The 22,038-nt window shown below is 39.1% G+C and overlaps 1 protein-coding gene across 2 annotated transcripts in view; it reads right to left on the reverse strand.

The window, feature by feature from the left end:
* PCCA (propionyl-CoA carboxylase subunit alpha) overlaps nucleotides 1-22,038 on the reverse strand; it is a 293,280-nt gene that overhangs the window by 91,194 nt on the left and 180,048 nt on the right. For both annotated transcript variants that reach the window (XM_064440630.1, XM_064440629.1), the window contains one exon: nucleotides 20,332-20,434. In XM_064440630.1, coding sequence (XP_064296700.1) covers nucleotides 20,332-20,434 — 103 coding nt within the window. The remainder of the gene's footprint in view (nucleotides 1-20,331; nucleotides 20,435-22,038) is intronic.

Genomic DNA, 22,038 nt, shown 5'->3' on the forward strand with positions numbered 1-22,038 from the left:
ATTAGCTTTGATGCCGTCAAAAGTGAGGCCCTGGACATTGATATTTTCTGATACAAAGAATTTCAGCCACCTCACAATGGAAACTTTTCATACATTTTTTCTCTGCGCAGCCAGATAATGTAAAACAAAGAGGGATCCCTCTTTTCAAATTCTTCAATTCTTTCAAGGTATCAAGCCATTACACTACTTAGAAGAAAAATCACAATATGGATACATTAGTATTATATTTCATATCAAATATGTGCCAATTTTTTCTTCACACATTTTGTTTCCAGACAAAAGACAGCAGAACTGTCTTATAAGTGATAAAAACTGAATATACTTTCTGTACAGACACATATTCTGTATCTGTACCCTCGCTGAAGGCATTAGTTCAGTTAAAAAAACTCAAACTTGCAAAATCTTCCTTATCATTATGTCATGTAGAAAAGAACCTTATGTCTTCAGAAGCAGAGAAATACTTAATAAAGCAGCTCAACTAGGCAGAAAATAGACATTTGAAGTACTTTACTCACCTAGTTAACCTAGTTGCAAATTAGAAGAATATCAAGATGGGGCCATATTAATAGGAACCATGGTTTAACTGCTTTTACTTTATCCGTTGTTGCAACTTTGACATGTGAGGAAATGGGGACTCTTTGGAATTAATCCTTTTAAGTAATTCCAAACTCTCTATGTCAAACCACACACCTGTTTATTGATTCTTTTTTCCTTGAGGTGCATCCTGCTTCATTACGGCCCTAAAAATGAAGTCTGTTTTATTCCATTTGCTCATTGTAGGACCTATGCAGCGACAGTTGAACTAAGACTTGCATCAACAGGTGTCTGCTGGGACACACGCTATAGTAGCTCAGTTCCTCTATAAGTTTAGGCAGTCACAAAACTAGAGTAGCAGTTTTAGGAGAAAATATTTGTGGGCCTTATGAGTTGTTGCCAGAATTACAGCAATTACAGAGAGAGCAAAAGACAGTGCCACTACTTTCACAGTAAATTTTTACTCCATTTCCCAGATCTCCTTTAGAAATAAAATAGATTTGATTTATTTTGACAGCAAATGCTTTAACAGTAACTTTCACAGTTACAATACCACTTGCAGCAAAGGAGTCTGCCAGCCCTCCATGTCCCTGGAAACCAAGCACTCTCTTTCGTCAAGCTTCCAGAGGCTTAAGATTTTCCTGAATGCCGCCCCAACACAGTTCCAGTCCCCTTAATCTAGCTTCCCCAGGCAGAGTCCATTTGCCTGGGAGATCTGCCTGCTTCTGGTGTGAATAGTTCATACACAAAGAATTCTCTCCACAAGAAGTTACCATTTGTCTTTTCTTGACATGACATGACTCTGCCATTTACATAGATGCCGCTGCTGCATTGTTGATCACGTTCAGAGCATGCTTTTCCTCGCAAGTTTCTGAGACTTGATAATGACAGTGTGGTATCCTTCAACCCAAACCAGGTAACGCTCCCTTTTTGATCCGTCATGAACTGTGCTCTCTGTGTAGGGCTGCCTGCTGGCAGGCTCCCTAACATAAAAAGCTGGCAGCTGTTGTTATACATACACTACAGTTTCAGCCCTAGACGACAAGAAGAATCTCCAATAAACTCACTACTAAGAAAGCTGGAAGAGGAAAGGCAGGAGTTTTTACCTTACAGACAGAACCTGCTTCCTCACACTCCCTGGACTTAAGCCAGACCTGAGTAGGGGGTGTTGAGTGTGATGTGCTCTTCACGCTCAACAGGGTCTTTGCTTTTATACATGCAGGGTGATGTACGGATGCTGTCATCCGTACAGATCCGTACTGACAGACACCAGCCACCAGAAGAGCTCTTTCAGCGATGAGGATGGATTTCATCTTTGGCATGGAGACAGCAAAGTACATTACCTACAAGCAATTTAAAATATTATAATGAGCTTTCTTTTCATTGCCACTCCGGAATCTGGGGAGAACTGGGAGAAAGAAAAAAGGCATGCTTTAACTAAGGTAGGCATTGTACATACTTTTCAATATGGAATTGTCCGGTTCCTACAAGACTTTGCGTGTTGAAGCACTCTGGGGGAAAAAAACCCAGTTTGTTTCTGTGGAGATAAACCTTGGTCACGCTTTTCCTACAAGACAAGCACGCTTCTGATCCATGAAGTAACAAGTGCCAGACAATCAGCAGTTGCTCAGTGAGAAGAGAAAAACTTTGGTACCATTAGAATCCTTTTACCAATCAACATCCAATGACCAATTAAAAGAACATTTAAATACTTTCTCATGCAACTAAAACAAGTATTTCCAGTAAAATGGATAACAAAATGATAAAGCTGCAACTACCATGAAGTTTCAGCAACAGCTCAAGAATTTTAGAGCTTTCCATGATCCTAATAAACCATTTCATTGTGTTAGATCGATATCTGAACTGTCAATAGCCCACATCTGTAAAAGCCCAATTTCCTCTGTCATGCAACCTAACACAGAAGGATTTAACAAAACTATATTATCCTTAAATTTACAGAAACAAAAAAAAACCCTCAACCCTAGAACAATAAAAATATTCTGTGTCGTATCCTTAGTGTTGCAAAAATCACTTCTTTGAAAGTAAGACATACTTCAACCACTATCAGTCCAACAAATATTTCTTAGCCTTGGATGCATGCAATCAAACTGGAGGTTATCCCTATTTTAAGTACAGATGTATTACACTGGAACAAGGAGAAAAAACATCCTAGTTTTCCACAGCAGACTGCACCAAAGATAAAGTTTCCATACAAGTTAAAGGACAGCACACAACTCAGGGCAGAATTCCTACAGTACCAAAGCTCAAGGTTATCTAAACCCAAGAGGTTGTTTACACAAAAACATATTTCCTTTGAAAGGCCAAAAGGCACAACCAGGGAATGAAGAAAGAAAACAATGAAGAAAAAAACCCCACCGTTCTCCCTGAGAGATTTAAGATACTATGAAACAGTAATAATGCTATGCTTTTTTAATAATGTGCAAAATACGATTAAATAGGATGCATATGTTTATAGATATGTGCACTTAAACACATACACCAAAAATTTAAAGATAAAAATACAACTGTGAATATCCATGTAAAAATCATACAAGAAGCATCAATGTACAATATTGGCACAAACAGAATGATCCCTGCCATTCCTTTCTTGCAAATCACATATCATCTTTACGATCAACAAAAAATTGAATGACTTAACATTTAAAAGAAACCAGACAGTGCCATCATGCCCTAACGATCACCCCATAAGGGAACCATTTATTAAAAGTGTCCTTGTCTACATAACCTATTTCATTCCCTCAAATCAAACGGTGATGGCTACTTGCACAGGTAAAAACCACCCACAGATGTGCACCATAAAGCCATACTGAAGCTATATGTAGAACTCTCCCGTGTGTTTGCTTTAGCAGGAAATAATTAATACCCTCTTCGTAAATACCAGTTACATGAAAAGCATCATAATAGATAGGCCTTACCTCTATTTACAATGTCCTTAACCTTGGGAATAGACACTTTATCTTTGTTAATTCTCCCTTAAATTAATTGTTTCTGAAAGGAAGCATACACCAGTTAAATGAATGTGTATTTTTTTGCTTAAACCAAACAAATATTTAAAGCCTTCATTGGAAGATGATAACGAACTAATACATGGTATTGGCATTATGGGAGTCAAAGTATAAAGGGCAGCAAGGAAAAAATATCAAGATATCTGTTGGGGAAGATGACAAACAGCAATAAAGGCTGGCAAACTCAGCTGGAGATAAAGGGTACCCTACAGGTTAAAGCCTCAGACATCTCTTTTCTTCCCAATGTTAATTAATCTTCTACGTGCTTTGCACAGATTGTTTTTTAATGTCATTACTTAACAAGAAAAAGATTTAGCATAGTAAGATATACTCAGAGATTATTCCAAGTCATGAAGCTTTATCTAAGTCTTTCTGTTCCCAAAGTTACCTGTGCTTTTTATTTACTCTTCAGTCATTTCTTAGGGATTAAGACCAAATTGCAAAATTTGCATTGAGCTTTCTTCAGTACTGGTGCCAGTAACAGGCACCACTGACACAGGTTCAGAGCTGGAGTGAGCGCTATGTGCCATATCAAAATACAATGCAAGCCAGTGCTGTTGGCGGGGGCGGGTGGGCAGGGGAACAGAACACCAATCAAAAAAAAAACCCAAAACACCAACAATAGCTTAATTGAAAAATCCACCAAACTCTGACATGTGGATTAAACAATTCTTAATATTTTAAAGAGATAATTAGGCCTAAATGAGAGAGAAAATACAACATTATCAGATATTGATGAAATAATACAACATATTGGCCCATGTTGTTTTTAATTCTGATCTAGAGAAGATGAATAATATGGGCTTTAAAATTCTAATTTTAAGTACTGATCCATGCTGGTAACTAGGAAAGCATACAACAGAGATGAACTATAACCTAGAAGACCAAACGAGAATTTATACTTTGAAGTAATTTCACCTGTGAATCACTCCAGATAACTGTACCAGAAGTAAACTTCCTAAAATGATAAATTAATGTAAACCATTAATAAACTCCAGCTGAAGAATAAAAAAGCCCCAGCACATATCCACAGAAAGAGCTAGGCAGATCTAGTAAAGCAGATTAATGGACCCAAATGACTGAAAAATGCCAGAGTTGTGTATAACATCAAACGTACTTCCTACTACCATTTTCAAAATAATTTCCCCCTTATTCTGGAAAGCATTACTAATGTTGAACTTTCTGGGGCACACCCTTAGCTATTGAACCAGCTTCTGTTGGGAATGTGAATTGTTCAGCAGATTCAAAAGATCCCAACTCAGTAATGCTCCTAGAAACATTTATTCTCAAAGCCATCTAGCACTCCAGTTGTTTCAAGCACATTTTTACAAATCAAAACCACGTATTGTGAACTGGCATTTATGTCCTAACTCACAATAAACCAAGTGGTGAGTATTTGTACTCCACAGGGTCAGCCTGAGCAACTTTAAATCACCTCTGGTTCAGTTTGGATTGCAGATGTATCCCACATAATGGGTCAACATGATTTGATCTCACCACGGACTCTGGCTGGGTAGACTGGCAGACAGATTGATTGTGACTGACAATGACCATTCCCTTGGCCCTTTCCCCTCCATTCTGTTTAACTCCCCTGTTTCAGAAAGTTTTCCTTTGCCAAGGCCAGGAAAAATCCATTAGCTGTGTAAGGGAGAGGGTCTATTTCTCTCTGTTTTATCTTAAGAGTTGCTGCTGTCTTGTTCAAGGGCATCCTATTCTGGCTGGTTTTGTTCTTGGTCTGTTTAACTGTTAAACAAAGGAGGCCCAGGCTCTTTTCAGATTCAGATATACTACTTACCTCTAGCCTTCTCTTAATTTATTGCTGTTATCTTCAAACAACAAAATGTCTTCATTCTTGCTTATTGCCTAATAAGTATTCAAGGTCAGGGTGGACAGGGATTTGAACGACCTGATCTAGCGAAAGATGTCCCTGCCCATGGCCGGGGAGTCGGGCTAGACGATCTTTAAAGGTCCTTTCCAACCCAAACCATTCTATGATTCTATTATGCTGACTGGCCATCAATGCAGCTTTCCTTTGAGAGTTCAGATGATAAAACTATTATTAAAGACCCTAAACTACTCAAAAGTATGTTCGTTATAAATTGACAATATGCAAAGCTCACCATCATCAAAATAAAGAAGCCAGTAAAAGTGCCATGCACACTTTTCATTAAACTATTCCCCTCCTCCCCTACCAGCTAGGAGAAAATATTAAATTAAAATGGGATAAACTGTGCATGCAAACTAGCCTGGTTGCATCAAACAGCTGGGCTGCTCCAACACTGACTAAGAGGTCACTGTGTGAAAATACACAGTGATTACGGCAATAAAGGAAACAGCTGATAGAGGTTAGATGGTGGAAACAAGAGGGCAGCCACAACAGAAAGACAAGGTTGGAATGAAGACAGAAGGAGCAGGGGAGGAGCAGAGGAAGGGCCTGCCAAAAGGCACGGGTCTGAGATACGGAACTATGGCGTGAGGGGGACGGGAAGAGCCTTAGTGCCAAAGTTGTCCAACTCCTCCCATTATCACACTGTATTTTCAGTTTCTTACAACTCAGATGAACTCTATCGAGACTGAACATTTAGAAGTTATTTCAGAAAGGGGAAATTCTAGAGGGAAATATGCAGTCATTTCTGACACAGAACAAGAATACATTTTTGGCCACGTTACTGAACTCTGTTGACTTTTCTACAAAAGGCTGCAACATCTTCTTTATGATTTGGAACAGAGGCTTGAAAATCTGCCTGAAAAAGTGAGGCGCTTCACTGAAGCGACATGACTTTCACTGATGTGAAACTTGGAATGCACCTCTACCATCCTCCTGCAAACTGCATAACTTTGTATGAGTTCTATGCATTTCAAAAAACAAACCCCATCTATATCTGTAGATCACCATACTTCAAAGCGACATCTCTAGAAGACACCTCCTTGGATTTAACACGTACCAACCCTTGCCTAAACATGGCTTCCCCTGAAACCGTTTTTGGATTGCAGAATATCAGGTCACGTATAAACCTAATAAACCTGTCACCTCTGTGGTTTCAACACTTACTCCTGCTAGGGCTGACCACCAAAGGAAGAAGCAGCAGTATAAACAACCCACGAGCAACAAAAACTGGACACTGAGGGCCCCGTGACTGGAGAAGGCAGACTGGAACAAAGATTGGAAAGTGAAGGAGGTGCAGAAAAGATGGAGAGGAAAGTTTGGAACAAGTAGTAAAGTGGGGGGGGACTCAAGGAGCAAGACAACTAAAAATGGAGAAAGAAAATGGAAGTGGTAACAAACACATGAAACCTAAATTCAGGGAAGAGATGGAAGCACACACTGATTGTGCAAGGAAGAAGGGGATAGAAGCATAGGATGAAGAAAAAGAGAGAACTATCTAAGGAGTAAGAGAGTTATCTTAGAAAAAGGACTAGCCAAGACAAATAGTAAGGTAGAAGAAATGGGAAAAATCAAAAACAATGCTGAGGCCCTGGGAAAGGAAAATGGAAACGTGGACCAATGCATGGGTGAAAGCCTGGAGGCCTGTAGAGCAGAGCACAGCTACATGGGAGAAGGTCCTATAGAAGAGAACCAATACTGATTGCTAAGTGATGTGGAAGTCCAAAGGGGAGACTTAGACTAGCCAGACAATGAGCATGGACCAGGCAAGAAAGCCAAGGGGTGGAAACCAGGACTGGCCACAAGAATGAAACCAGAACAAAGAGACAAGCTGGGAAAAGGCAGGACTTGAAAAATTACACGTTAGTAGCAGCGACCAAAAAGAAGCAAACACGCAGAAGGCACCACCTCTCAATGCTTGACCACCCTTTAGAAATGCAGTCTGGAAAATTCCTGACCTTTACCATTCATTTCTGTTACCGTGCTGCACAGAAACAGGCAGGCTTACCAGCAATTACACTCTCAGCTTACTGCAGAGGTCCATGCAATGACCTTAATGGATCCAAACCAGCTAACAAATCCTTGGAGCCCCAGCATTACATTACAAAGCAAATTGGGGGGGGGGGGGAAGGAAGAACTATTACATAAGAACACAGGGAGCATTCTCTCTCTCACACATACACAGTTGCTAAATTCAGACACAACTTTGTGTGAGTGTGAACATCACAAACTGATAAAATTTGAGATACAAAGCACTACCTGGCTTCATCTCCTTTTATACATATTTTAAACAGATTAAAATGCTGTGGACACATTCCTGAATGATACTCATTAATGAAACTAGTCTCCAAATTGTTCAGGGAGGCTTACTGCATGCTACTCAAGTCTTAGTCCACAGAAGTATAGTTTTCTTCATCACACTTTTCATGTCTCCCTTAACACATAGTATTTCACCCTCTCACGTTAGAGAAACATCAGTTTATTTTCACCACATTCCCATCACATCTCACACCATATAGTAGAGGTGAGACATCAACAGATTACAGTTTTAAAAGATCCTACTAAACACGATGCACATGAAACCTGATACTGCAGAGTACTTAGCTTTGTAATTTTAAATGTTCTGACAGCAGTGATTTCCCCAGCAGCTGTAAGTATTCAGCCTTTCCATGACTGATTCCAGTGCAAAGTTTGAGGCCCAGAGTACGAAGAGCATACAAAAAACTGACTGTATTTATAGAAAGTATGGTTGCAAAGATTTGGCTAGCACCTCTGAAAGACTTTGGCAGAGGCAGATACAGAAGTCAGCGCACAGCCTCACTAACCATAAGACTGACCCTTCTCTTCCAAACCCTTGTACGCTGCCGCTCTTCACATTTCCACAACAAATCAAACTAAGGTCTATAGACAACAGTCCCCATCACTATACAAACCATGGGAAATGCCCAGAGCTGGCCCATGCAACACAGGGAACAGCGAAGGGATTCTGCATTCAGTCACATAGTTAACACTACTGCAAAATGCACACCTGACATCTGGCATTCCTTAAGTCTGAGTGATTTTGGAACGGCAACAACCACCTTTGAAATAAAGACTGGTACATACAATATTACCTGAAATAATTCTAGCATTATGGAGCTATAGGTCTGTTTTGGTTTCCAGTTGATTTCAATTTATTGTATGTCCTTGAGATCTGTAGACTTCTCTGAAAATGAAATAAACCACTGGCAGTTGGTTATGACTATTTAAATCAGGTTCCTTTTTTTATTCTTTATGCGAGCCACAGACAGTGATGCAATTCATTTTTAATAATTTAAAATAATTTCCCTCCTCCTGCATTCAGAACAACCTTGTTCTTTCTTAACCCTTTCAATAACAGTACCTTTAACTTGATCTTGGAAGGAAAAAAGTGGTTAACAAAACGCACTGTTTATTTGTGAGTCCCTCCTCTAAATCCCCAGCACACGCTCAATTTCTGAACCCAAACCAAACATATTAAATTAAAATCCCTTTAAGTTTTATGAAAATGAGAAGCTGCACAGAGAACAAAATGAGTGCCCTCATTCAGCTCTTGGACAGACAAGGACAATTTGGTTGTCACCTAGCAGCTGGGCTGCCCAACCTGTACGTGAGTGACTGCACAGCAGAACCAGACCTGCTTTCTGGCAGGACAAACAGGGAGCACGAAGCTGCCTGTGCACAAGCAGAGGATTTAAGAAAGGAGGGTTACACAGTGAGAAATGGAGGAAAAGACTGGGTGAAGCTAGCGGCAGGTAGAAGTACTGCCCTGAGAGTTTTCTAGCAGACTCACTGCTTTGCTGTAGTTACTGATGTGGATGAGTAACCGGGACCCAAGAGACAACCCTGCAGGCCAACCAGTTCCACTAATGCCAGACTGCCCACAGCCCACCACACTACCCAAGACATTATGCAGCTAACTGAGCAACCAGTGCTGCAGGAATCTTGGGTTTCTTCAAGCACGTAAAGAAACACACTCTCCTATCAGTATGTCCTAGGTGCCACCATCTGAGGCAGTTGGGCAGGACTACCCTTTCTTTGACAAGGAAGAGAAGACCAAAATGGCAATTGCCAGAGGCAAAACCAGCTCAGCTACATTGCTGGGGAGCAGAGAAGTACAGCCAGCACAATCAGCCTGTTTCTGCAAACTGCAAACTTAGTCTAACGAACATCATGACTGTAAAGCAGCCAGTGGGGAATAGACAGAGGCAGAGCATCTGTCAACTTGCTTTCCTTCCACTTGTTTTCCTTAAGCATCAACCATAGCAGGTTTTGAGTATCATTCACTGAGTATTTTACACTGATGAATCAGACACTTATCACTACAACTTTTGTGATATTCTTTGTTGCAGAGGTCTCACAACAAGACACAATGCCGTGTAACGTGGACATGTGTGTACCAGCTCTAAACAAGTTAGTTCAACTAGGAGCAGTGCAGCTGCATTAATGTAGCACTGCCTAAACTAGGTTAGCCAGCATAGGTTCCTTTTTACTGTATTAAACTGTGCCATGTAAATGTATCCTAAGTGGTGAACAGTATAGAGTACAATGCCTCTGGTGACTACTGTATATAAACAATAAATAAGACGGCTATCCATTGATGAGCCTGATCATTTGTATCTCTAATCTTTATTTTCATCCTCCTACAACCCAGGTTCCCTGGTTTTATTAGAAGATCCCCCTTGCATTCAAATCTTCCTTACAACGAGTTTAATAGCCAGACATACAGCTGTCCCACTAGTCTCGTACAGCAAGATCTATTCCACAGATCTCCGACTTCTAGCAACAGCTAACATTGATACCGAACGAACTCTCATGAACAAAGCTATGTTTTCTTAATAACAGTTGTATAAACATAAGGTCTTCTCAGTTAAAGGGAAACCAACATCAAAAAGCAGTAAAACATGGAACCCTAAACCCTTCTTTCTTTGAAGAAACACGTTTGAAGCGAGGTGTTTCTAGTTATGGGTGAATGAAATGAGAATTCAGCTGCAACAAACGGACATCCAGTCCATATGAAAGACTAATTAGATCCATCTGAGAAGCTGTGTCTAAAACTGCTTCACATATTTCAAAGCAAAGCTCTTCTAGTCTATCTTTTGAGAAGACTACATCAAAACATTTAGTCACAGCTGACGCACATCTATCCACTACAGCAGCATTATTTCTCATAAGCCACAAAAGCTACATTCAAGTAATGTTAATAGTCTGGCTTACTTAAAAATTAAATTGGGGGGGGGGGGAAGGCAGCAAAGAAATTTAGAGCTAAGACAGCATCTCAAAGCAGCAACAACCTTGTAGTTCCCCCCATGCCAAAGCATCAAGAGATCCCAAAGTAGAGCATCATACTGAATATTAAATTTGCTGCGATTTGCTCAGAAAACAGAATTAAAGATGAAACACCATCCAGGAGCTGCAGAGTTAACTAAGGCTTTTGTGGTAATAAGCCAGGCTCTTAATATTATATTAGCATACTTTTAAATGTAACTATTGCTCCTGCTGAACCAGCAGGAGGAGCTCACAACATTTTTTAATCTATTCATTCCACAAAATTTGGGGAGGGGCGGGTGGGAAGTTGGAGGGGTTTTTGAGGGCAGGGAGGAGTTGGTTGGGCTTTTTCTTACATTTTTCTTGGATGCAAAAACAATGGTAAAGAAAAGCATCCAAGCGATGCTCATGGCAGCGTTGTTTTTTAGAACTAGAAAACAATGATACGAATATTGTGGTGCAGGATCTGAAGTGTGCACAGCGCACACGAATTGAAGGCAACACCAATGCCCCAAGGAGTTTTCAGTCTTACACCAAAAGACTACAGAAGGACTGGAAGGGTGGCGGGACACATTAAATACTATTATGCCAAAAACAAGACTTTCTGAAGAAAGTGGTATGTTACCTGAATCGTTACAGATATTTCATTTATATTTCAGTTTATTGTTCACTGGAATTCCTGGAATCATTGGATCATGACCCATGGCAGAACAGTGTCAATTTTCATACCACAGGAGTTCATTGTAGGAAGCTGCCTGTGTGGGTAAAACTCTTTATTGTGCAATTTAGAATTAATCATCATAAAAACCTAGCTCCTTCTCAGCTTTCTAAGAACTACGCTTTAAAACAATGAAGAGAAGTCTAATTCTATCACAAGGAAAATAAATATCCAAACTGACTATGCTTACTTTTAAGAGAGTTTACATTTTAGTATTTCAAATCTTTCATTACATTTCTTTTTAGCCTACATTTCTTGTAGGCTACATACCAGTGCCAGACCATATGTTGCTGTGAGTTTTGTAGCAGAACTACAAGTCTCCAAAAACTACTATAACCAAGCTATTATACTGCTCTGACATAGAAGGGAGAGCGTATTTAAAATTACACAATTCATTCATTAGTTTTCATGTAATTTTTAGTTCACAACCTTGTAGATATTTTCTCTATATGCTTATGGGGTACTGTATGAATAAACTAATCTGAGACATACAAACCCACACCAATGATCTCTCTTTACAAAGCTACTATTGTACCAGTCCCTTACACATACTTACTGCTAAACTGGCACGGTATTTAAAAATACATGCAATCCAGATACATTCTGCTTCTCTTTTTGCTTAGTACACAAGCACATCTAATACAAGTACATACAAGTGTTACGTGAATATACTTAATATTTACCTAAGCATTTTTATCTCTATCTCATCTAACATGTCCCAGCATCTAAATTCTCTGAGAGACTCAGTGCAGCAGGGTGGAAACGCGTACCAGAAAGAGTTCACAACGAGATACTGAGGCCAAGGCCACTTTCATTTAAAAAACACAACATCAGCATCCACAGAAACACAGCAATTAAAGCACTTGCCCACAGAGTCAGAACATGAGGATCAATGCTCCCCTCAGATTGAAGGATTCAAGCACACAGTGCTTGCCTCCCAGGAGAAACTGTCCACATCCCATCAGGGTAGGATAGGGCAGCCTCTACCCTTCCAGTAAATCTGCAACTGTACAGAAAGGAATGCAGGATCTAAAGCCACAGTCAGCCAACCACCAGGAGCATTACTACAGCCCAGAGATAACAGCGGTGCTTTGCAAGGGTAGAAATCATGGATTCTGCTCTCACCACAGGGCTAGCTTATGCATAGCATGATAAAATGCCATTATACAAACCACGTAAGTCTTAAAGAGAAAATGCTCTGGATTTGAACCTGAATTAAAAAAGTAGGTACGCCACCTCTAGAACAACAGATTCTATAGGTATGCAAACTATAGAACTTGATAATGAGGAATTTTGTTTGCACAGCTACACGTGTACTGCAATGGAGAATGTGTGCGCTACTCTGCAAGTAAAATACAAACCGCTTGGAAAAAGACAGGAAAAGTTTTCTGCTTACAGCTGTTAACGATTATTTAACTGATCCCCCCCCTTCACTTATGCCTCTACACACACACTTTCCCTTCACTCAAACTAATATCGGACATTGGAATAACAGTATATTTTATTCCATACATACAACTATATAACATATATAACATTCTGACACTTTACAATATATATTTAGAACTAGACTAACCAGAAAATGGTTGTTCACTACTCCTGGGGATATATGTTAATTTGTATCTCTGCAGGCTACCTCTCTTATTGTTTTAATTCCTACAGGTATTTGCTTTTCATCCCAATTAATACAGCCCTCATATTTCTTTTATATGGCCAATTATTATATTACTATATTTTATTATTATTATATCATTATATTATATTATTATTATATTATATTATATTATATTATTATATGCCTGAAGTATACCAGAAATGCAAGACACTAGCAATAATAATCCTGGTATTTTATTTATTCTCTTAACAAGGTTATTAATACTGATAGGGCTAGGCAATGTTATTCTACATGGACTACTGGAAAGACAAACTTAATATGCACTGAGTTATGATCCCACTCCATACACATTTGTGTTTAATGAGTTAAATGTGGACTAAGTTTGCCTACAGCAACCCTCTGTATCTTTGCTCTGATTTTACATTACACTTTTCCTTTTTACACTTGATGTTTTGCATACTTCAGCTGCATCTAGTTTAATTTTTAAGTGGTATTTCTTCTTTAGGATTTTTCCCTCCCCCGAAGAGAATTTACAAAACAAAGAAAATATTTCCCAAAGTAATTTTAAAATCAACTTAACCCCTCAGTCATAAAATCTAGCCAATGAATACAGCACAGTTCCCCTAATTAAATGTCTATTACATTTTAATGTGAAGTCCAAACTTAATCATAACTAGACATACATGAATTCACTAACTAAATTAAAGCATACAGATAACTACTTATCTACTCTACGCTGATGATACAGGATGTAGTCAAATAACAGTGACAGCAATGCCTTAGATTTGTATTTTTATGCTCTCATTTATATACTATGCAATAGATTTTCTATTGCAAATATTAAGAGGTGCGAAAGCCAATTTTCTACCTACACAGTTATCTAATAATTTCTTTACTTCCCATGAAAAAGAAAGAGGGGGAAAAAACATTGCTTTTTCCTAAAAATTATTAAGAACATTCATTAATCAATTGCTCATCAGGCCGGACAAGCTTCACAAATTTTTCAGAGAGATTTCATGGCTGTGCTATTATTTACCTATTCTTAAATCAGAATTTAGGAAGTGATCCAATATTTCATGAAAATGGTAGCCCATTCTAGTAGCAATCTGGAAAAAAGTAATTAAGCTTTCTCTACTCCTCTTATTCAGTGTTTGACCTGTACTGGTCCCTCTGGAAATATATCAAATTCCCATTTGCTCAAAGTAACTGCTGAACTATTTCACCATACGCTTTTAAAAAAAAAAAAAAACCACCACAAAAAAAACCAACGCACAAAGAACTTTCATTCACCACAACTTCAATGATAAGAAGCTACTTTATAACTGAAAACATCTGGAAATTCTTTGTTAACTGAACAGATGAGAAGATGAGGCTAAGTGATCTGGGAAGGTATGCATCTACTACAGAGATGAAGACCCCTAACAGAAAGGGCTGTTTTCAAACATGAAAAAGGAGAATAACAAAAATTACATGCAAAGAAATCATGCAAATCGCTAATAAGGAATTCTCAAGACAGAGGATTCTTATACTACAGCAAAGAATCAGAAAATGGATTATGCCAGAAAGATTTTCAAGAATGCAGTTTATTGCATAAAATACAGCTACAAATTCCTTGTTGAACTAAAATTAGGACCTCAACCTACAGATAGAGCAACGAACTTCAAACAAAAAGAAACACAACTATCTCCTAAAGTGTAATTACTTACTGCTGGTATTTTTGTGAAAGCAGATATGTAGACAATAATCAAGACAACCCATCCCTTTTCTACCACCTCCTCCACCATGAAGATACTAATACAAACCATTCTTTAGTTGTCTCATTCAAGTGACATTCATAACAGAAAAATAAAGCTGAAGAATATTGAAGGAAGTAAGGAGGGTGGGTTACAGCAGTGAAAAGATTGCACTTCAGTCACATAATTACTTATCTTTCATTCTTTTGTTGAATGAAAATTATACAGTGGTGGATCCAGTAACTTGAGCTTTATTATTGGATGCCTGGTCCAATGTATTTATGTTCTCCCTTGCTTAGGCCACCTACATTCTTTGCTATTACTTCTATTATGCATCTTAAATGTATTACCTACACAAAATCCACCCACACCAGAGAAGGTTGGTTCACAGCTGTCCGTGACACCGAAGTCCTACACACACTGGTGGCTAAGTGGCTGCTCACAACACAGCCAGGAAGGGCAGCTCCCATCCGGGATACCAGTACCAAAGGGACTCTACACTGGCTATGAGCAGCCAGGAGTGGAAGTCTGCGAATGGGAAACAAAGCCACCATCACTTGGATCCAGAGCATCCTTGGTGGTTAATACCTGGTTTTGAAGGGTCAGTTTAGTACCGTGCAGGGAAACCACACAGCTACCAGGTTTGCCCAATCATAGAATCATTAAGGTTGGAAAAGACCTCTAGGATCATCAAGTCCAACCGTCAACCCAACACCACCATGCTTCCTAAACCATGCCCTGAAGGGCCACATCTACATGTTTTTTTGAAGACAATATATGTAGGTTCTCATTTACTTTTGTCTTTCCCTCCCTTTGGTACTCTGTGGAACACTCCAGCTTTGTAAAGAATGAACAGACTCCAACCTTCAGCAGCAAAATTGGATCAAGCCTTTCTATCAATGAAATCACAAAATAAACACATTTCGGGCAATCAAAAATGGCAAGATGAACAACATGCCTGTCTGAAATTGAACTGAACAAAAGATTCCAGAGTTTGGCAGCAGGATGCTTCTGGGCTGTTTGTTGCTGTTTTACATTAGTCTCATATAAAGGAGGGTATTCTTCCTTCAATTTCTGTTTTAGCAGAAATCTTGATTTTAAGATCTTTAACTCCATTGATGAGAGGAAAAATTTTAAGAATAATTATTAAGAATAATAAGAATACTACTACTCAAAGCCCAGAATCTGACCATCTGTCCTCCAAAGAACTACATGGATATATATGACAAGCAGTTAGCTTAAAGATTCTTCTAGCAATTAATATACAGGACAAAGAAAAAAATAAAAAGGGGCATTTACATGAATTTAGTTGGCAAGTTCTTGGTACACAAGCATGCAGATCTCAAAGTTGCTAAATTTTCATTCTCAAGTCAGGTCATTAGAATCTTAACTGCAAAAGTGTTTGCTGTTGTGTTGATAGGGTATCACCAGAAACAACTGTCTGATGCTGAAAATTCTAGTATGCTAATTCTATACAAACTTGTATTAGCATATATGTTGCTGGCTTCAGAATAACAAAGCTACTTCTATTTTAAAAGAAAAAAAATCAAATTAGGAGTCACAAAAGTTTTTAACCTCTACTGGAAACAAGAAAACTAATATTTTTATTTGCACTGCTTCAGGCAAACAGTATTACTCACACTTGACCACTCATCTTTTAAATCCTTCAGTTTGGGGAAGCAAGGCCTCTAAAGTGGCCTAAAACCAGCTTGCATCAAGGGCCTCTGTTACAAATAAAGTGGTTAAAAACAGATGGTTACAAAATTCACAATGCTGAAAAATAAAGAGCAGCAAAGAGCAGTTAGCACTGCACAATTCATTAAGATTCTCATGATAAAGGCAGAGAAACACAGATGACCCATAGACCGAGATGCTGACGAATGATCTGCTCGCAAACAGCGGGAACCATGGAGAAGCCTGCTGCTCACACTCCCCACACAGAGAGCAAAGCACTGCACACTGTGAGGTGGTGAGGTTTCGGCTGGTGAGAGAAGAAGTGTTAGGAAAAAAAGAAAGGAGTCACTGTTGGAAGAGTCCCAGTGGTAAACAAAGTAAATCAGGATGCGAACTCTGCTGCTGCAATGCACAGTTTGCAGCGGGAGTAAACTTCTGAAGGGGAATGTGAAGGTGGCCCTCCCACTGGGCTATCAAACTGCACCACAGATTCAGCTATCTTTGTCACAAGCCACAAGGGGACACAACCCGCAAAGTCAGGAGCCCGTGTCACACCAGCCTAATAGCAAAAAGTAAATGCAGAAGTTCAAAAAGTAAGGCTTGTGTTTCTGACAGCAAAGTTAATAAAGCAAGCGTTGAATTTCCCCATTTTTGTCTGATGGTATGTTATACCTCCTGATCAGAAAATGATTTTTCATTTCCTAGCCTTTGACTTATCTTCTTTGAAGTTTTAAGGCAATTGTTTTTCCATTGTAAAGCTTTGAATAATAATTCAGAAGATTTTTGACTGTGCTGTATTTATTATATTCTCTTGTCTGCAGCACAATCACAGGAGAACCCCAGCAAAAAGAAAATTTATTAATAAAGAATAACATCTTCTCTGCTATTTATCCAGTAACAATGAAAAATAAGAGTAGCTCTAAACCACCCTGGTATTCAAAAACAGTTACCTGCTTTTTACAAACCCAAGCTCAGGAGTTAATTTTAATACACTATACCTTAAGGTTTAAGTGAGATAGACCTCTGGTCACAGTGAAATCCCCCTACTGTGATTTATTTCAACAGCTAAGGAATTTTCCAGGTACGAATAAATAAGGAATTATCTCTCCCCAAGTATACAGGCCTGGTTCAGACAGAATCAGAAGGCAACAGCTTCTGTCGCCAGTCCCTCTGGCCCAACCTCTAGGTGATGCAGCCTGTCTTACCCGGCGGCCCTACTTCCTCGCAATTTCTTGTGCATCCCTTCGCCCGTGACACTGAAGGGTGCTCAGGTCCCGAGGGGTGCTCCTGCCTCCTCATCTAGCACCGGGAAGGTAACAGCAGTAGCACGCTGCAGGGACGCAAGGACACAAGCGGGAACCTCAACATTTGTTATTTGTTATAATTTGAATAGCAAACCAAAGGACTAGGAATCAGACTCCACATATGCCTTGTAAAACTGGGCTTATGCTAGCTGTAATGTTCATACTGCTGCAAGACATCAGAACTGTCTGGCAGTCCCATGTAAACTGACAGACAGGTTTGGAGTGTGGTATAGGTCAGAATGATTTTCTCTATGTTGAAATGATAAACCAGCAACAATACCATTACATTCACCATCCTTTCTCTGAGTTCGTACCTCCTGGAGAAACAGTGCAGTTTACAACTCAGCTGCTCAGCTGGGAAGTGGAACCTAGGACTGACTCGTATACGCGCTTGTATGTTCAGTTACCTTCACAACCGATAGAGACAAAAGCATAAAAGGGTGCTTAGGCCTCCTCTGTCTGTAAACTTTCCTCAGTCTGATTTCAAGATCTATCTTTACTGAATTATGTAAGCAAGTGTAAGTGAGAGGCCAGGTAACTAAATGAAACAAGTAAATCTCTCAGAAAATACATGTGCACATACGCACACAGATGCACGCCTGTATAATTAGTTGCGCTAAACAAAACTCCTAGTTTTGGGAGGTCCAGCTAGCTATGGGAATTAGATTTCTGAGCTCGCAGCAGAAAGAGCCTATGCAACACCCACAGCAGCAGGCAGCTCCAGGCTGACCGCTGTTAGATAGTGACTTTGCAATAAAAAGGTGGAAAGGCTGGGGGCAATGACTACTCCTGGGAAGGGCTATCTCCATCACACAAACCAGTGCCAGTCCAACTCTGCACTGGGCTGAAATCTGGCAGAGATTTTTTGTTGTTTGAGCAATGGGTTGTATCCAAGTTCACTGGATGCCGGTTAGGGCCTTTATATACATTTAATTCAGTAAAAAGCTGCATACAGGCATGGCCTTCACTCCTAAAGTACCATTCTACAAGTAGGGTGAGTGTCAGTGGCATAGAGCAACACTATATATTAGGTACATATATATACACACACATATATTAGCACACAGTTGTTCAAGACCTCCTGGAATTCCTTCTAAAAGACTACAACTAAAATGACCACCTTTCTTTCACACTTAAAGTAGTACACCTGGCAAGAGAAAATTTTTAAAGGTGCTGACCACAACGACTGTTCTTCTCCATATCCTTTTTACAGCACGATCCATGTGGAACAGAAAGCATCCGTGCTCTCTATTCATACTCTCACATTCATCATGAGTATACGTAAAATACAGTGTGATGGAGGTAAAGGCAGTATTAAAAAGAATATTGGTCAGGCAACTTCTTGCCCCAGTTAGGCCAACAAAAACATTTAAAAAAAGATAGGTTTTCATTACCTCAATTCACGTGAGTGAAAATAAGCACCTAAAAATATGACCAGTTTCAAATGATAATCATGTCTTTTGCATTGTCATTTCAGTAGAGCAAAGCAAAAGTGAATCACTGAGACAATACTGTCTTCATTATATGAAATATTAATTTAAATGTCCTTTTCCAAAAAAATCTCATGATTCTGAATCCAACATAGGTGTGAACATCACGATTATAAAAAATGTCATGGAGCAGAGGTTGCAGAAGTTTCTTTGATGAAGACACACATGAAGAGCAAACAGCTGTCAGAGGTGAACTAGAGAACTACTGGGATTCCTCACAGTCCTGCTTTTCAATGATTCTCAGAAAAACCGACCTCTTTAGACCCTTTGGAAAACTTTTGCCTAAGAGTCAGCAGATACTATGCAAGTCAACTATTTAAAAATATATCTCAGTTTGGTTGTGTAATTATGATTAACAGACTTAAAGTAGTTCTCTCTATAATTCTACCTTCTCAATATTCCAACTCAACCAGCTTGCATCTTGGCTTTATTCTCCAGAACAGCTGAACTACTGAACACAGCGTTACCATTGTTCTACTGTCATGGTCTTTCGGCCTTTCATGCTGACAACATTAAGTGCTTAAGTAATTACCTTAGAATATTTGTAAAAACAGTAGTTTATACACATTCATCTGAAGTGACCTAGGCACATCTGGAAACACTGGCATTTTTACTATGACCACATACAGTTTTACCACTGTCATGCTGAATTATTTCATTCCAGTACGATTACACATTCAACTTGCTCGGTTCTTTGATTTTTTTTCTTTAATCACTAACTTAAGGTAATGTAGTTTTTGTTGACTCTGCACTTATTGTCTTGCTCTCATATCTACAATGGAGCATAAGATCTTACTTCCAAACAAGACACTAAACAGTGTCATTAATTAGAAAACTAATTTAATTAACAAGTAAATATAGAAATGTTCTACAGGCACGAGCAGAGAGAAATCTTTGTACACTAGCATTATTTCATTAACATAGAGTGTCTTGTTTTGTAATTCACATCAGTGCCTGCTGAAGACAAAACAAATATGGTCACTGAACAGAGACAATTTTAGTGTGTGTCAGGATAATATACATTGACTCAAAACATTAGATTTCTTAGAAAATGAGCAGAACTTACAGAAAATGATGAGCCATCCTTTGAAACTGCAACTGGGTAAATTCCATCTCCTAGACGCACAGAGAGCTCCCAGGTACTTCTCTTTGATTTAGCAATAGGAATTCTAAAAAAGAAACAGACAGAAGAAGAATTTTTAACAGAGATTTCATGCTTCTCCCATTTTAACCAGAAGCGCTTGCCTCATAGGATGGTCATGAAGGTATAAAATATCATTAATCTATAGACACAGTTGGAGAGCACACTTGGAAAAAAAAAAACCTAAATACATTTTTCTGTCAAGTGGCATATAAGGAGAAAATAGACTCTACTTTCTTTCTAGATTTGCCTTGACACACTGGGTACGCTGATAAAGTTATAGGAGGCTCTTGAATACAGCCAGCACTTGCTGCAGAATTAGCTCAAACAGGATGAAAAGCAGATGAGAAAGTGGGTTGGCAGGAGAATAGCAACAGTGATAGCTAGAGCATTCCTTTTAAGGGCAAAATATAATCACTATTTCTTTCATCTCATTCTCAGTAAACCTTAATTAAGGGTCATTTACAGACAAAAGATTCAGCTAAGCAAGTAATACAAGTAATTTTATAATTAATATACATTTCAGAGTATCTCATCCACAGAGCCCTTCAAGCAAACTGAAAAAATAATGATATATCATCACAGCCCACATGCAGGAATATACCCACCCCTGCAGCATTCTGTGGCTGCACCAGTTATCAGGTAATACAAGAAACCTGAATCTTTTCAACTTTAGCTTAAAGCAGCACACTTGATAGCAAAGGAATGAGACCTGAGTCTCCATTCTTGGAAGTTCAGAGTGAAACAAGTAATTTTCAGCTATTTTATTTAAATGTAATATTCTATTTCAGTTTCCTCATCCTACCTTCTCAAGTCTCTTCCACTTTGTTGTAACAACTAGTGTCCAAAAGGTATGCTACAACTTTTCTGATGAGTGGTTGCCATATATATTAGCATCAGCAAGCACCATGTAGCCTGAAGAAAAGGTACGAAGGTGGACTTTAAACTCCATTAAAACAAAGATATATTATTTTGGTATAGCTTTTCTTCCATGCTGACTCTTACACATGTTTAGATTCTGTGTAAGAAATCTAGAGATATAAGGAGTTTATCACCTTTAGGTCTCTTCTTAAGGATAATTTCTGCTATAATGTTCATCTGTTGTACATTATAGAGCTTACTACACCATTTTACTGCAGCCTTCAGAGTCTTACAACTTGGAAACACATCTTTCCGTGTTATGCCACGTGCATCCTCCTGAGATTCGAGTGCCCAGTGAACCGCATCTCCCCAAAGGGAGTGCCAAGATCCCCTGTGGAATCAAACAGGGAGAAGCACCTGTGAGGCCTCCAGAGGCCATAGGAGGAGAAATTACCCGCCTAAGCCAAGGATAACACACTGACTTGCTAAAGATTTCAACAATTATTTTAAGATGGTTACATTTTCAGACACCCTAAATCTAAGCCAGTACCAGTTCAGGTACCTAAGTAGGCAAGGAGTTTCCAAAAACTGTGCCTTGCAACATGCCTGAAAGGGGGAAATGGAAGCACTAAATATATTAGCTAGACAAATAGATGCATACTTATCATTGGTTACTTCTGGATCCAAGCCAAGCAAGGCCTACACCAGATTTCACGAAACAGCTCAGCTCACCTCTAACTATCACTACCCACAAAGTTCATGAAAACCGCT

Source organism: Phalacrocorax carbo, chromosome 1, assembly GCF_963921805.1.
Source record: "Phalacrocorax carbo chromosome 1, bPhaCar2.1, whole genome shotgun sequence".
NCBI lineage: Eukaryota > Metazoa > Chordata > Aves > Suliformes > Phalacrocoracidae > Phalacrocorax > Phalacrocorax carbo.